General features: G+C 48.5%; 1 protein-coding gene across 1 annotated transcript in view; it reads left to right on the top strand.

Annotated features, from left to right (window-relative positions):
- Nucleotides 1-7,650: 7,650 nt before the first annotated feature.
- The window catches only part of SNX27 (sorting nexin 27), a 68,493-nt gene continuing 62,308 nt past the window's right edge, over nt 7,651-13,835 (top strand). Inside the window, exon 1 of the mRNA XM_084769217.1 lies at nt 7,651-8,174. Coding sequence (XP_084625343.1) covers nt 7,864-8,174 — 311 coding nt within the window. The 5' untranslated portion in view covers nt 7,651-7,863. The remainder of the gene's footprint in view (nt 8,175-13,835) is intronic.

Raw genomic sequence — 13,835 nt, 5'->3', positions numbered from 1 at the left:
GTAAAGATGGACGAAGTTCAGCCTAAACGGCTGTTAGAGACAACCATGAGCTACTACAGCTTTCAAGCTCAGCATAATTCCTTTGCTTTGTCTCTTGAGTGTCTTCACTGCTTACTCTGTGTAGCCCAGGTTGTTCTGAGTCCTGGCCTGCAGACCAGGCCAGCTCAGACTCACAGAGGCCCATCTGCCTCTGCCTTCTGATAAAGTCCCTGATTGTGGTAAGTTACAGATAACATAAGATTTTCCATTTAACCAATTTTAACTGTGTGGCTGTGGCATTAACGACTTTCACAGTGTTGTGCAACCACCCTGCTCCCACCGTCTCCGGAGCTCCTTGACCTTTCCCAGTCCAATCTCTGTTCCTCTCTCCCTCAAGTGCTTTCCACTGCCATTCCGCTGTCTGTCCACACTACGTACAGAAACAATCACATAATACGTAACTGTAAACTTGTCTCTTGTGACTGGGTAGTTTCTTTCAGCATCCGCTTCAAGATTTTACCTTGTGCTTCATTTTTTAAAAACTTAAACTCTTTTTTTTTTTGTAAGAGTGCCCTTGTTTTTGTTTTTGTTTCGTTTATTTATTTATTTATTTTTGTTTATTGAGACAGGGTTTCTCTGTGTAGCCTTGGCTGTCCTGGACTCATTTTACAGACCAGGCTGGCCTCGAACTCATAGCGATCCGCCTGCCTCTGCCTCCCAAGTGCTGGGATTAAAGGCGTGCGCCACCGTGCCTGGCCAGAGTGCCCTTGTTTTTGTTTTTGTTGTTTTGAAGTATCCGTATGGGGATGAAGTGGTACCATGTGCAAATCTACTCTCCTGTCTCTTCATGCTCCGGTCCTTGGTATGTACAGAACTCTAATTTGATTCCGGTGTTCACTGGGAGCTCTACATTCAGGGGCAGGTCCACTCTTTTTCCCAGGAAAAAGTCTTGACCAGTAGTTGTGTTTGTTTGTTTGTTTGTTTGTTTGTTTGTTTGTTTTTTGAGACAGGGTTTCTCTGTGTAGCCTTGGTTGTCCTGGACTCGCTTTGTAGACCAGGCTGGCCTCGAACTCACAGCGATCCGCCTGCCTCTGCCTCCCTAGTGCTGGGATTAAAGGCGTGCGCCACCATGCCCAGCTCAGTAGTTGTGTTTTGTTGTTGCTGTTGTCAGTGGCTGGTTTAGCATCTTAGCCTGTGAGACAGGAGAGAACACGGAAGAAAGGTGACTGCTTGGGGACTTACTGCTTTTCGTCATGTGTGTGTGGTCTACATGCAGGTATGTCTGGGCACCACTTGCGCGTCTGGTGCCCTGGGGTGTCAGAAGAGGGTGTGGGGTCCTGTGGAACTGGAGTTACATGTTCTTAACCATATGAGCCAGCTCTCTGTCTTCCAGAAGCTTCTATCAGCTTGGGAAGGTAAAACCCAAAAGACAGTTGCTGTTATGTTCTAAACGGAGCTGTGCTGGCCATCCACGCAGTAAGGGGTTATATTGATTTTCTCTCTCTCTCTCTCTCTCTCTCTCTCTCTCTCATTTATTTATTATTATGATGTATACAGTGCTTTGCTTGCATGGGCACCAGATCACATTATAGATGGCTGTGAGCCACCATGTGGTTTCTGGGGATTGAACTCAGGACCTCTGGAAGAGCAGCCAGTGCTCTTAACCTCTGCGCCATCTCTCCAGCCCTGAATTTTCTTTTGCTGTGTAACTGAATTGCTTAGACCCAGCTGCTTAAGACAGCACATATTCTGTCCCACATCTTGGTGGGTTTGGTGACAAGAGCCTATTCAGGCTCTGCTTGTTCGGCTCCTCTCCTCAAGGAGGAGGGACTGATGGCTACAATCAAAGAGCTGTGGGACTCTGCTTTTTTGTGGAGCTTGAATCCTCTTCCACGGGTTCATGTGGTCGCTGGCAGAATTTCATGAGGGCACCGGAAGGAGGGACTTATTTTCTCACTGTCCCTGAGAGCTGCGCAGGTCCTGGTGTCCCCTGTGGCCTCGTATATGTGGCTGCTGCCCTTCTAGATGGTTCTTGGCCTTCCACAAAGTCAATAGGACCAGTCCTGCTAGGAAGGAACATTAGGAATCCCAGCACTCACGGAGGCAGAGGCAGGAGGATCGCTGTGAGTTCAAGGCCAGTCTACAGAGTGAGTCCAGGACAGCCAAGGCTACACAGAGAAACCTGTCTGGGTGGGGTGGGGGTCTAGTTTTAAAAAAAAAAGGAGATGAAGGAACATGAGGTAACTCAGAAGAATCTTGGGTGTGACACAGTGGTCACCTTTGGCCTATTTTATTGTCCAGAAGCAAGTCACAGGTGCTACTTGCCTTCAAGGGAGGGGACGGGTTACACAAGAGGCTGACTCATTAGTGGTCATCTGGAACTGTCTCTGCCTTCGGGAGTTTAGAAAAGGGAACTGGAGGGAAACTTCAGCTAGGCCTGGGACGAGGAGAATTCAGCTAGGGCTGGGACGAGGAGAATTCAGAGCAGCAAAAAACCCAAAGCGGCTAAGAGCAGAAGGCTGTGTGAGCAGAAGCCCAGTGTGGCCTTTCCACCCAAGCATCCTTGCTGGAAAAGGGCGATGCAAAGTGCTGCCTCTGCAGGTCACAGGAGTGGGGCGTGGGGAGGGGCATGGACTTACTCAGTCAGGAAGGTGGGCAGAGGAAAGAGGGTGGCCTGGCCTTGGCTAGAACGGCTGGGGCTCAAGGTTCAGTTCTTGGGTTAATTAGCAGCATGCCTGTGCTCCGCCCTTATCTGAGCCCCCGTGAGGGTAAACTGAGCTCCGCGGTGGGAAGAAGCGCTCTGCAAACAGCGAGTGGTCCAAGTCCAATGACTTCCAAGTCTCCACTGTGTCTGAGTCCCCGGGGTCTCCGACTTCTCTTAGTCTTTCGCTCATCTCTTTCCGGTGTCTTCTACACAGTGGCCAGAGGGAGGATTTCCTGGCTTCTGTTATCAGCACTCATCTTTGCTCCCACGTGGTTGGTCTACCTTAGTTTGTCATTTGTCACCACCCGGAGCCAAAGGCTCACAAACCTGCCCTGGAGCCTAGACTCCAGAGTCTAAATAATGACCAAATCCTCTTGGGCCTCTCACAGGCCCCTCAACTCCTCCAGGCTCCAGTGGACACTGCGTCCCTCCTGTGCACCTCCTCTCCCTTCTGGTGCCTCCCTGGGGACACGGTGTCCTGTCACTTCCTCCCTGTCCCGTGGCCCCTGAGATCTTTCCCATGTCTCCCTCCTTGTGTCCCCACTGCTCCTGCCCTAGTTTGAATCCTATTAATTCTCCCGAGTCACGGCAGCCGCTCTTTCATTTTCTGTCTCGCTTCTTCTTTCTCCATGCGTCCTGCAGCCTGAGGTTTCTGAAGCAGACATTTGACAAAGTGACTAATCTGCTCTAGAAGACCCCTAAATCCTTAGGAATGACATTTCAATTCCCCGGGCGCAATGGATATGCAGTATCTGGGGCCTCCCAAGATCTAACTGTCCTGTCTTCCCGCCCAGCTCCCGCTGCGGCTTCCTGGTCTGCCTTTTGCTATCTTGACTGCTAAGTTTTTGAGACATTGTTTCATGTAGTCCAGGATGGCTCAGTATGTAGCTGAATGAGGCTGGCCTTGAACTCCTGCATCTCCTTCTCCGGTGTTGTGAATACAGGCGTGCAACACTGCATGGGCTTGGCAACTTATTCACACACACACACACACACACACACACACACACACACACACACTGTTTTTGTGTGTTTATTGTTTTGGGGCAGGGTTTCTCTGTGTAGCCCTGGCTGTCCTTGGCTTGCTTTGTAGACCAGGCTGGCCTTGAACTCACAGAGATCTGCCTGCCTCTGCCTCCCTGAGTGCTGGGATTACAGGCGTGGTCCCCCATGCCCGGCTTTGCTTTCTAATTTTTATGATCCGGTGACCTCTCTTTTCAGCTTGATCTTTTCTAGAATTATGTCCTTTTTGAGACTTGTGGTGATCCTCCTGCCTCACCTCTCCAAGTGCTAGGATTACAGGTGTGCAACCACGGCTGGCTCATTTAATTAATTACTCGGCTTTTAAAAGGCAGGGCCTTTAGGCCAGACTGCAGCCTACATTTCCTAGAGCCTCTACCTGCCCAGAGCTGGCATTACGGGTGATGTGAGGGCTGGGACCCAGGGCTTTGTGTGTGCTAGGCAAGCACTGTACCAACCGAACCCGGGGAATTGGTTTTCCAGATAGGTACCACAGTCATTCGGCTGCAAAACCGGAAGTTGGAGAAGAGTTAAAGAAAAGGACTAATGAGAGGAGAGAGAGAGAGAGAGAGAGAATAGCCCAGGCTCACCTTGGCCTTGATATATAGCTGAGGATGATGGCCTTGAACTTCTGATTCTCCTAGGGCCTCTATGTTTAGAGTGCTGGGAGTGTATCATCACATGTTGTTTATTTGCTCCTAGGGATCTAAGGGGGGCACAGGAAAAGTGGGGGGCTTCCTGCATGCTAGGCAAGTTGCCTACCAGCTGGCTAATGTCCTTAGCCTCATTCAGTCTATATATATATGTGTGTGTGTGTGTATTGTATGTATATGTATATATATATATATATTTGATTTATTTATGTATATGAGTGCTCTATTAGCATGTACGCCTCCATGCCAGAAGAGGGCATCAGATCTGTAAAAAGAACTCTTTTATTTTCCTGGCTTAATTGATGTCTGGGCGGCTTACTGCCTCCTTCTGCTAATCTAGGCCTAGTCCTGGAAGCTTCTAGCCTCTGTACAATCTAACCTAGGCCTAGAATGTTTTCAGCTTAATAAGCTCACCCTTACTTGTTCTTTCTGAGCTCTGGGCTGGCTGGTTCAACTCAGCTGTTCTGGCTCAAACTCTTCTCCCAGCTGACTTACATAACCTGGCTTCTCTCTTGGCCCAGAATTGCTCTGCTTGGCCTCAGACTAACTCAGCAATCTCCTCTAATCTTCTGGCTTCTTCTCTTTTTCTGGCTTGTTCCATCTTCACCTGAGTTCTCTCTCTGCAACCCATCTCTCTATTCCTGTCCTGATAAAACCACCTCTTTTCTCTGTAAATTGCCACTCAATTAGACATCATTTTCAAACATGGGTGTTTCCTTCCCCCAACTAACTTTACCTTCTTTTGGGATTAAAGGCATGTATCACCACGACTGGATCTAAGCTTTTCTTTACCTGATAGTTGCTCTATACCAGGCTGGCTTTGAACTCAGATCTGTTCACCTCTGTCTCCTGGATTAAAGGCGTGTTTATATTCCAGCAGGATCACACAGACCTAGAAGGTCTTTGGATGTGATCTTTTGCCAGAACAGCCATGTTCTGAATTAACAGTACCCTGCACAGATCTCAGTATAGATGGCTGTGAGCCATCATGTGGTTTCTGGGAATTGAACTCAGAACCTCTGGAAGAGTAGCCAGTCTTCTTAACCACTGAGCCATCTCTCTCTAGCCAACCCCTCTTCAGTATATTTTTAATAAATAAATAAATACAACTAGCTCTGGGGTTTCTGTTTTGTTTTGGTTTTTATTTTTTGACAGAGTCTCACCATGTGGGTTTGGCAAAAACAACTGGTTCTCTCAGCAACACGTATTTATCCAGTATTCAATTCAAATGAAATGATTCATGTTCAAACCAAGTTTCATCATTAGTTGAAGCAAAGCTTATTTTACATTTATTATTTCACTGTTTGAAAACTAACCAAGGCTGGCCTCGAACTCAGAGACCCACACACATGCCTCTGCCTCCCCAGGGCTGGGATTAAAAGCATGTGCTACCACTGCCTGGCTACCTTTTTATTTTTTTTTTAACCTTCATTTATATGCTCTTACTATAATCACTTTGTGTCTCTATTCAGTATTTTTCAAAATCTCTTTTTTTTTTTTTTTTTTGGTTTTTCGAGACAGAGTCTCTCTGTGTTAGCCTTGGCTGTCCTGGACTCACTTTGTAGACCAGGTTGGCCTCGAACTCACAGCAATCCACCTGCCTCTGCCTCCCGAGTGCTGGGATTAAAGGCGTGCGCCACCACGCCCGGCCTCAAAATCTCTTAATCCCTCTATCACCTGTGATCCTAAGAACTCTGCAGCCTGTACACTCTTTCGGGGGCTGTCTGTTGGTTTTGTAAATTATCATGACTTCTTAGTTGTGTAGCCTCTCCGTGCATCTTTATTCATCTACAAAATAGGGAATGTGATGATGCGGTAAGGCGTTAATAAACGGTAGCTGTACGTGCTTGGCAAAGATGGTCCTTGGCCTTTCCAGTCATCTTCTGCTGGGTGCCAACAGTGAAGACCGCCGGCTGGCTACTCCCAGGGTGTTTCTCAGGGTTCCGGGTGGGGTGGGGTCGTGGTAGCCTGTGGCTTTGAGAGATGAAGCAATGTCTCCCTTCATGACAACAAGCAAGGCTGCTTTACTCCTTTCTGCAGAGCGGCAACGTTTCCAGGTTGAGTGCCTCAGGCTCTGATCCCTTAAGAGAAGAGCATTCATCAGAGTTCTTATCTGCCCGGTGCTTGTTGGGTAAGAGCTGATGCGTGTTGAAGCTGATCCTCTTTCCTTCGCTTTTGGTTTGTAGATGCTTGTGTGTTCTAAGTCGACTAAGCAGTAACGGATTAACTCGTGACCTTATCAGCAGGGTGAAACCCGACACCTGACTGCAGTTGTAACTGCTCAGGTCGCCATTTTTTCACCTTTATTTCCGTTCTGACTCTTCTTTCTGGCTGTTACCAGATACTCAGTACATCATCGGGTATATATTTTGGTAGGTAGCCAAAAACATCGATTGCCATGTTCTCTCTCTCTCTCTCTCTCTCTCTCTCTCTCTCTCTCTCTCTCTCTCTCTCTCTCTCTCTCATTTGTTTTGACTGTCCTGGACTCGCTTTGTAGACCAGGCTGGCCTCGAACTCACAGCGATCTGCCTGCCTCTGCCGCCCAAGTGCTGGGATTAAAGGCGTGTGTCACCACGCCCAGCTCTGCCATATTTTCAAAGAATCCTCTTATGCTGTTGGGAGAAATGAAATAAAAAGCAACTTCAAAACTATTGCTAGATTGAAATTATTGACCAATCTGATATCCAGTTCTTGGTGATGGAGGCTGTTGTTCCCCGCCCCCACTCCCCCCACCCCCATGCTTCTTTGTATGTCTATATGTCGTTTTTTGTGAAGTTGCAATACATGAAAAGAAAGTTGTGCAAAAGTAACTGAGCTTTTTAAATCTAATTACGTAATTGCCGCTTGACTTTGGTCATGCTAAGGTTCCGTTTCCTAATACATGAGCTAAGGAACCAAATTCACGATCTGGTTCTAACGCTTGGTTGCTGGGACGTCGGCCAAGAAGATCATACAAATGGAATGAGAAATTTAAGGCTGTGATGGTTCACAGAAATCAGCTAGTGGCCAGACGTAATACTAGCACTCTGGCGGCAGAGGCAGGTGAAGTCTTCGAGTTCGAGGCCAGGGTGGTCTACAGAGCTGGTCCAGCACAGCCAGGGCTGCACAGGGAAACGCGGTCTCGAACACAAAACAAGATGCTCACTGCCCAACCGAGGAAAACTTCTACCAGACCTCAAAGTTCAATAAACTACAACTCCCAGAAAACTTTGTTCCCGGATGCGTCATGTATCCCTTCCCAGAACTACATCTCCCAGGAGGCCCCGCAGCGCCCAACCGTTCGCTTCCCCACGCCCCTGCTCCCCCTTTTTTTTTCCCCCAACGCCCCCGGCAGCAGCGCGGGGGAGGAACTCGCTCCAGCCTTCGGCGGAGCCCGGGCGCGCGCGCCAGGGTCGCGCGGCTGCCGAAGGGGGCGGGCGCGCGCAGGAGGAGTGGAGGCGTGAAGTGGAGGCGGGGGTGGGGGGGCGGCGGCGGCGGCGAGCGAGGGACGGCTCGCTTGCTCGCAAGATGGCGGACGAGGACGGGGAAGGGATTCTCCCCTCAGCCCCTCACCGGAATGGAGGCGGCGGCGGGGGGTCTGGGCTCCACTGCGCCGGGAACGGCGGCGGGGGAGGCGGCGGCGGCGGCCCGCGGGTCGTGCGCATCGTCAAGTCCGAGTCCGGCTACGGCTTCAACGTGCGGGGCCAAGTGAGCGAGGGCGGGCAGCTGCGGAGCATCAACGGGGAGCTGTACGCGCCGCTGCAGCATGTGAGCGCCGTGCTGCCCGGAGGGGCGGCCGACCGGGCCGGAGTGCGCAAGGGGGACCGCATCCTGGAGGTGTGAGTACCGCGGCCGCCACGCCCCGTACCCCTTAGCCTCCTCCTGTCCCGGCCCGCACCCTGTCACCCAGGCCTCACCCCGCACCCCAGCCCTCGAGCCTGCTTGCGACCCCCGCCACCCCCACCCCTTCCCCGCGGCCCGGCGTGGAGCCTCTTGCTTCCCTGGCGTTTGCGGTTTGTGCCCTTGGCCCACCACCCCAGGGCTCCTCCCCGCTGTCCCCAGATCCGTGCCTTTGGGCAGATCTCAGCCCCCTTGCCTTCTCCTCCCTGGGCTTTCCTGCCCCCTCCTGACGGAGCCCCCTTCTCGACCTAGCCGGTACTGTGCCCTCTCCAAGTTCTCGTCATTGGCATCCTAGTTTCCCGGCCTCGGCCACTCCCCTCAGACCCCGTGGATTGTCCCTTCTGCCCTCTAGCCCCGGCAGGGCCCGTGGTCAGCTCCCTTCTCCTCTGCAGGCGTCATCTCTTCCCCATTCCCCCTCTCCTTAGTTACTCCCCGTTATGGTAAAGCACACTGACATTTTTTGCACCCACCTCTTGGCCTTTCCTCCCCTCTTTGTAGTCACACCACCTCGAGTATACCTGATCATCGCATGCGGGGTTTTTTTTTGGGGTGGGGGGAGGGGAGGAAGGGTTGACACTCGTTTTTATTCTGATCCTGGTAATTGCACCCTGAATTTCAATCTGGTTTCTCCATGGCCGCATTCCTGCGAGTGCACCCGTTTTCTGGCTCCCTGGCTTCCCACGTGCCCCACTCCTTACACTTTGGGAGTTCGGCTGATGATAGCGCTCTCTCGGCTCCGACTTCCCCGAGACTGCGGTCGGTCGCCTTAGGTCTTTGGCCCTCTGCACGTGCCTTCTGCTCCGCGCGGTTGCAGTCCTACACTTCATATTATTTGTTCCTCTAGAGAGCTTCTCGTGTATTCCTTCAGCCTCCCCTGCTAACACCGCAATCCCGTAAAGCTCCCCACATGTTGCCTTGGCTTGAACACAGACCCCCACTGCCCCATGCTGTGTTGTGTCTGTGATTTTTTTTGGATTTTGTACTAAATTGTATAGCGGTGTTGGTTGACGTGTAGGTGCTGTATGCTTTCATTGTCCCCTTCAAGCCTGTATTTCTCTTTACCGCATCTGTACTGTATCGCTCTCCTCACCACACACGGGCTCTCTCCTCCCCTGGTGGGATTTACCCACATAAGTCTGTCTTTCATCTTCCTTTTAAACATTTAATTTATTATTTTTTTTTTGTTTTTTTGAGACAAGGTTAAACATTTCATTTTAATTGTAATTTCCACAGCTGCCCGTTTTTCATTTTGTAAGACAGATTCACTTACGGTCTGCGCAAGTAAGGTCTGGTGGAAGTCTGTTCCTGTAGAGGAGCCCGCCCTGCTCCCCCCTTTTTTCCATTTTTGTGCCCATTACTATTACTCCATGGAATCATTCATTTTATTTCCTCATTTTTTCCACTTCAAGAAAGAGGAGCTGACTAATGCTTGTGTTTGTGTGTTTGGAGAGCTGGTACTTTTCTTCTGACCTGTCTGGAAATAGGTGCTTGGGTTTTTTTATGATTCTATTACAGACTTCCCTTGTTTTTGTTTTTTTTGTGTTTTGACACACGCTTTCTCTGTGTAGCCTTGGCTGCACAGACTATTTTCTCATATTCCCTGATAGTATATTGTTAGTCTTTGTGGAGAGCATTAAGATATGAATACAGTAATGAATTTTTGATGTCTCTTACCTGGGTACCCAGGTATTCCTTTTCTAGATAACTCAAGATTTGTAGCTGATTGTTTCTTCTGATAGAAACTTTTAAAATTGTCATTTTGCTTTCCCTTTGGAAATTAACTTTGATTCGGCTCTTTAATTTTTTAGATTTAAAATATATAAAGTTCTAAGTGTATTAAAGTTCTAGGTCATTTGCTGTATAGGACCCCAAACGATGAAACTACAGCTAATGCCATCTGCCATGAGTGTATAAGTCAACAACCATAGTTGGTGGCCTTCTGCCTTTGCTGTAGTCTGCAGCAGAGAGACCGGCTGTGCGCTAGGCATTGTAGAGTAGATCTGAGTGATGCAGGGAAGCCCTGGGGGGCAGTTTGCCTTAGGCATGGTTACAGGCCAAGAGCCTAGGAAGGAAAAGCTAATGTTTTTGGTACTGTTCTTGGTAGTGAGAGAAGTTTTTATCATTTTTGTTAGCAGGGTAAAGAAACACTGCCTAGACAAATGATAGAAAAGATTCATGGTGTAGGTTTTGTACCCTTCCAGCTGTTTGTATTCTGATTCTTTTTAAAAATTCAACATTGTTTGAAATTTCTGAGGTACTGTTGTAGAAATAGTAGAAGTGGCAATTCTAAGCTAGCTGATGACTCCTGAGAGCTCAGCTGGGCTTTCCCGCCCTCCCCCCTAGTCCCTCCTTCCCTCCCTCCCTCTTTCCTCCCTGCCTCTCTTTAGATTTTCAAGTGTGAGGAGAAAAATCAGCTACTATCTTAGCTTTAGAAACTTACTCATTTCTCTGAGGCAGGCTCTCATGCGGCCCTGCTGGCCTCAAACTCTGTATGTAGCTTAGGAAGACCTTGAACTTGGGGTCGTCCTACCTGCACCTGCTGAGTCCTGGGATTCCAGGTGTGTGGCCACTCTGCTGGATTTGTGTGCTGCTGAGGGTGGAGCCCAGGGACTTAGGACACCATGTTTGCTAGGCAAGCACTCTATCAGGTCAGCTCCATTTCCAGCTTGAGCTTTTCAGCTTGTCTTAGCCAAAGTCCTTAAGTTAGCCTCTCCGTTGTCCAGGGAAGCTTCCCGTGTTGATGGGGTCTGAGTTAGGGATGGGTGGATTATTACTATGCTGCTTGATCACTGGGCACCAAGTCACAGGCAGGTGTCTGGACCTTGGTAATTGAGGTTTGAGATTTCTCTCTGTTTTAAACACACTTCCCTACGTGAAGATAGCTTTCACTCCAGTTTTCATGTCGCTGTTGATTGGATGACTGTTAGAGGTGTGACACAGACTTGGGCTTCAGTAAGAGGACCCATTTCTTTGTGCTGCTCTTAGAATCTGCCGACCAAGGCTCCCTGAGTTCTGGGGTAGTGGGTAACTTCACCTGGAGCCAGCCTTGGCTCCCCTGCTTTCCTTTCAAGGCTGGCTAGGCTGTGACTGGCTTAAGAGAGAGTCATGTTGCAGGGCTTGGCTCTACAGTATGAAGAAGCCCTCTGGGCACTAGTATTTACTACAGATGGAAAGTTTTTTTGACTAACAGTGTTGGTCTACACCTTGTAATTTTTCCCAGTGTAATGTGTCTTCCCTTTGATGTGCACGTACCTCGAGGCTTCCAACAAATAGAACCAAAATAAATAGATCTTCATACTAATTATATAGTAAGTGAAATAACTGACTTCAGGTTAATTTCTGTGAGGTTTAGGTAGGTCTGAGGACCTTTAGGAGAGTTGCTGTGTGCAGTGGGCATGGAACCGCCTACAGTTTTTGAGATTAGGCTTGTTGCGTTTTTTAGCCAGATACTGTGATCTTTGCACAGGACACACTTTGAGGAGTTAGTTCTCTAAGTTAGGGCAGATTCTCCTGTTTCTACCTCATCTCCCTCGTACAGGCTGCTAGGGTTACAGTCGTTTTCATCAGTGCATCCATCTTTTAGGTGAGTTCCAGGAACCGAACTCAGGTGGTCAGGTTTACACAGCCTCACCTGCCAAACTGCTCTGCAGAGTGTGGATTTCAAGCGCAGACCTTTACGGTTGGCTTGTAAGCATTCACAGTCATGATGCACTTATGTTGGTGAGAGTGTATACGTTCCTCCTTAGTAGCCTCCTGGTGATGTACCCATCAGCTTTTCCTTCTGAAGATTAAAGCATAAGAGAAATTATGTTGAACAATTTGTTTATTGAGGGTCTTTTTGTTTGTTTGTTTGTTTTATTTTTTAAAAAATATTTATATATACATATTCTGCTCGCATGTGTGCCTGCCCACCAGAAGAGGGCACCAGATCTCATTATAGATGGTTGTGAGCCACCATGTGGTTGCTGAGAATTGAACTCAGGACCTTTGGAAGAGCAATCAGTTCTCTTAACCTCTGAGCCATCTCTCCAGCTCCCTTGTTTGTTTTATTTCATGTGAATGTTTGAAAATAATTGATAAAAGAGTTTGATGCAGCGGGGCATGGTGGCGCACGCCTTTAATCCCAGCACTCGGGAGGCAGGGACAGGCGGATCTCTGTGAGTTTGAGGCCAGCCTGGTCTACAAAGTGAGTCCAGGACAGTCATGGCTACACAGAGAAACCCTGTCTCGAAAAACAAAATACAAAAAAAAAAAAAAAGTTTGGTGCAGTAAGTGTTTTTGCAGTTGAATGAGTCATGAAATGGGGACTGTTGAGTATCTTCTTAAGAACCTTTTAAAAAGTTGACTCATTTCTTTTTGGCTCAGATCTTTCAGGTAGACTTGGATAATAATTTGATTTATAATATTGATAATAATGATTTGAGCAAAAGGAATGATTATGGCAAAGTTCTTACACTGTGGTATTCACGAGAGTCCCTGGGGCGGGGGGGGGGGGTGTGCTAGCCAGATACACAGATTTGCAGGTGGGTCTTGCATAAAGCTAGAAATCTTTGCAACTCCTTTGCCAAGTGTAGGGAATGTAACTCATATGCTAAGTCACATTGCAGAACAACATGATAGCTATGGTCTATTCTAGATTGTCCTCAGCCCACTGCGCTGCTAAAGCACAGTTACCCTAGGAACCATTAGCTAGGACTTTGCTAACACATAGTGACTTAATTATCTCTGGAATTCCAAATTAAGGGGAAGTCCGTTTTCTTTACCAAATAGTCTGTCTAGTTTTTTTTTCCCCCCGAGACAGGGTCTCTCTGTGTAGCCTTGGCTGTCTGGGACTTACTTTGTAGACCAGGCTGGCCTTGAACTCACAGAGATCCGCCAGCCTCTGCCTCCTGAGTGCTGGGATTAAAGGCATGTGCTGCCGCCACCTGGCCCCGTCTGTCCAGTTGTACTTACTTGAGTGGATCTTGCTGTTGTCCTGCAGCTTAGACGTACAGTTAAGAGAAAGAAAACAGATGATAACCGTCACTGTGTTGGACCAAAGTGTCTGTGGCGTGTTGCAGTCTGCAGTGCAGTGCGTGTACATTGGAACTTCAGGCTAGCCTTCTTGAGTGTGAGAGTTAAAGCTCTCAGGCAGGGACCCTGCTAACTGGGATGCTCAGTGAATCCCTAGTCAAATGCGTAGTGATGCGTGCTGAGTGGGTAGAGGAAGGTTATCCCTGTTTGTGAGAGGAGTGCTGCATTGAGTGACAGCCAGAATTAAATCCAGGTCGTCGGAGCTTTCCCATTTAAAAGTGTGTTTTGGTTATTGACTGTTAATAGTCAACGTCTTGATTTTTATTTATTCTTTGGAAGTTTCGCGTGTGTATACTACAGTGCATCTCGATCATTTCTACCCCAGTTCTTCCTTCGCACTCCCCTTAGGATACCTCCTTTCTACCTTCATGTCCTCCTTCTATAATTAATTAGATGATTTTTAGCCCAGTCAGCCTGGTCTGTGCTGTGCATATGAGTATGGATGTAGGGCATCCACAAGGGCATGGGGGAGCCTCCCAGTGGCCATACTCCTAAAGAGAAGTAGCTTCCTCCCTCAGCAGCAGCCA

Source organism: Acomys minous, assembly GCF_964271855.1.
Source record: "Acomys minous genome assembly, chromosome: 19".
Classification (NCBI taxonomy): domain Eukaryota; kingdom Metazoa; phylum Chordata; class Mammalia; order Rodentia; family Muridae; genus Acomys; species Acomys minous.
The sequence above is the reverse complement of the archived record's forward strand: the minus strand, read 5'-3'. Positions and strand labels throughout refer to the sequence as shown.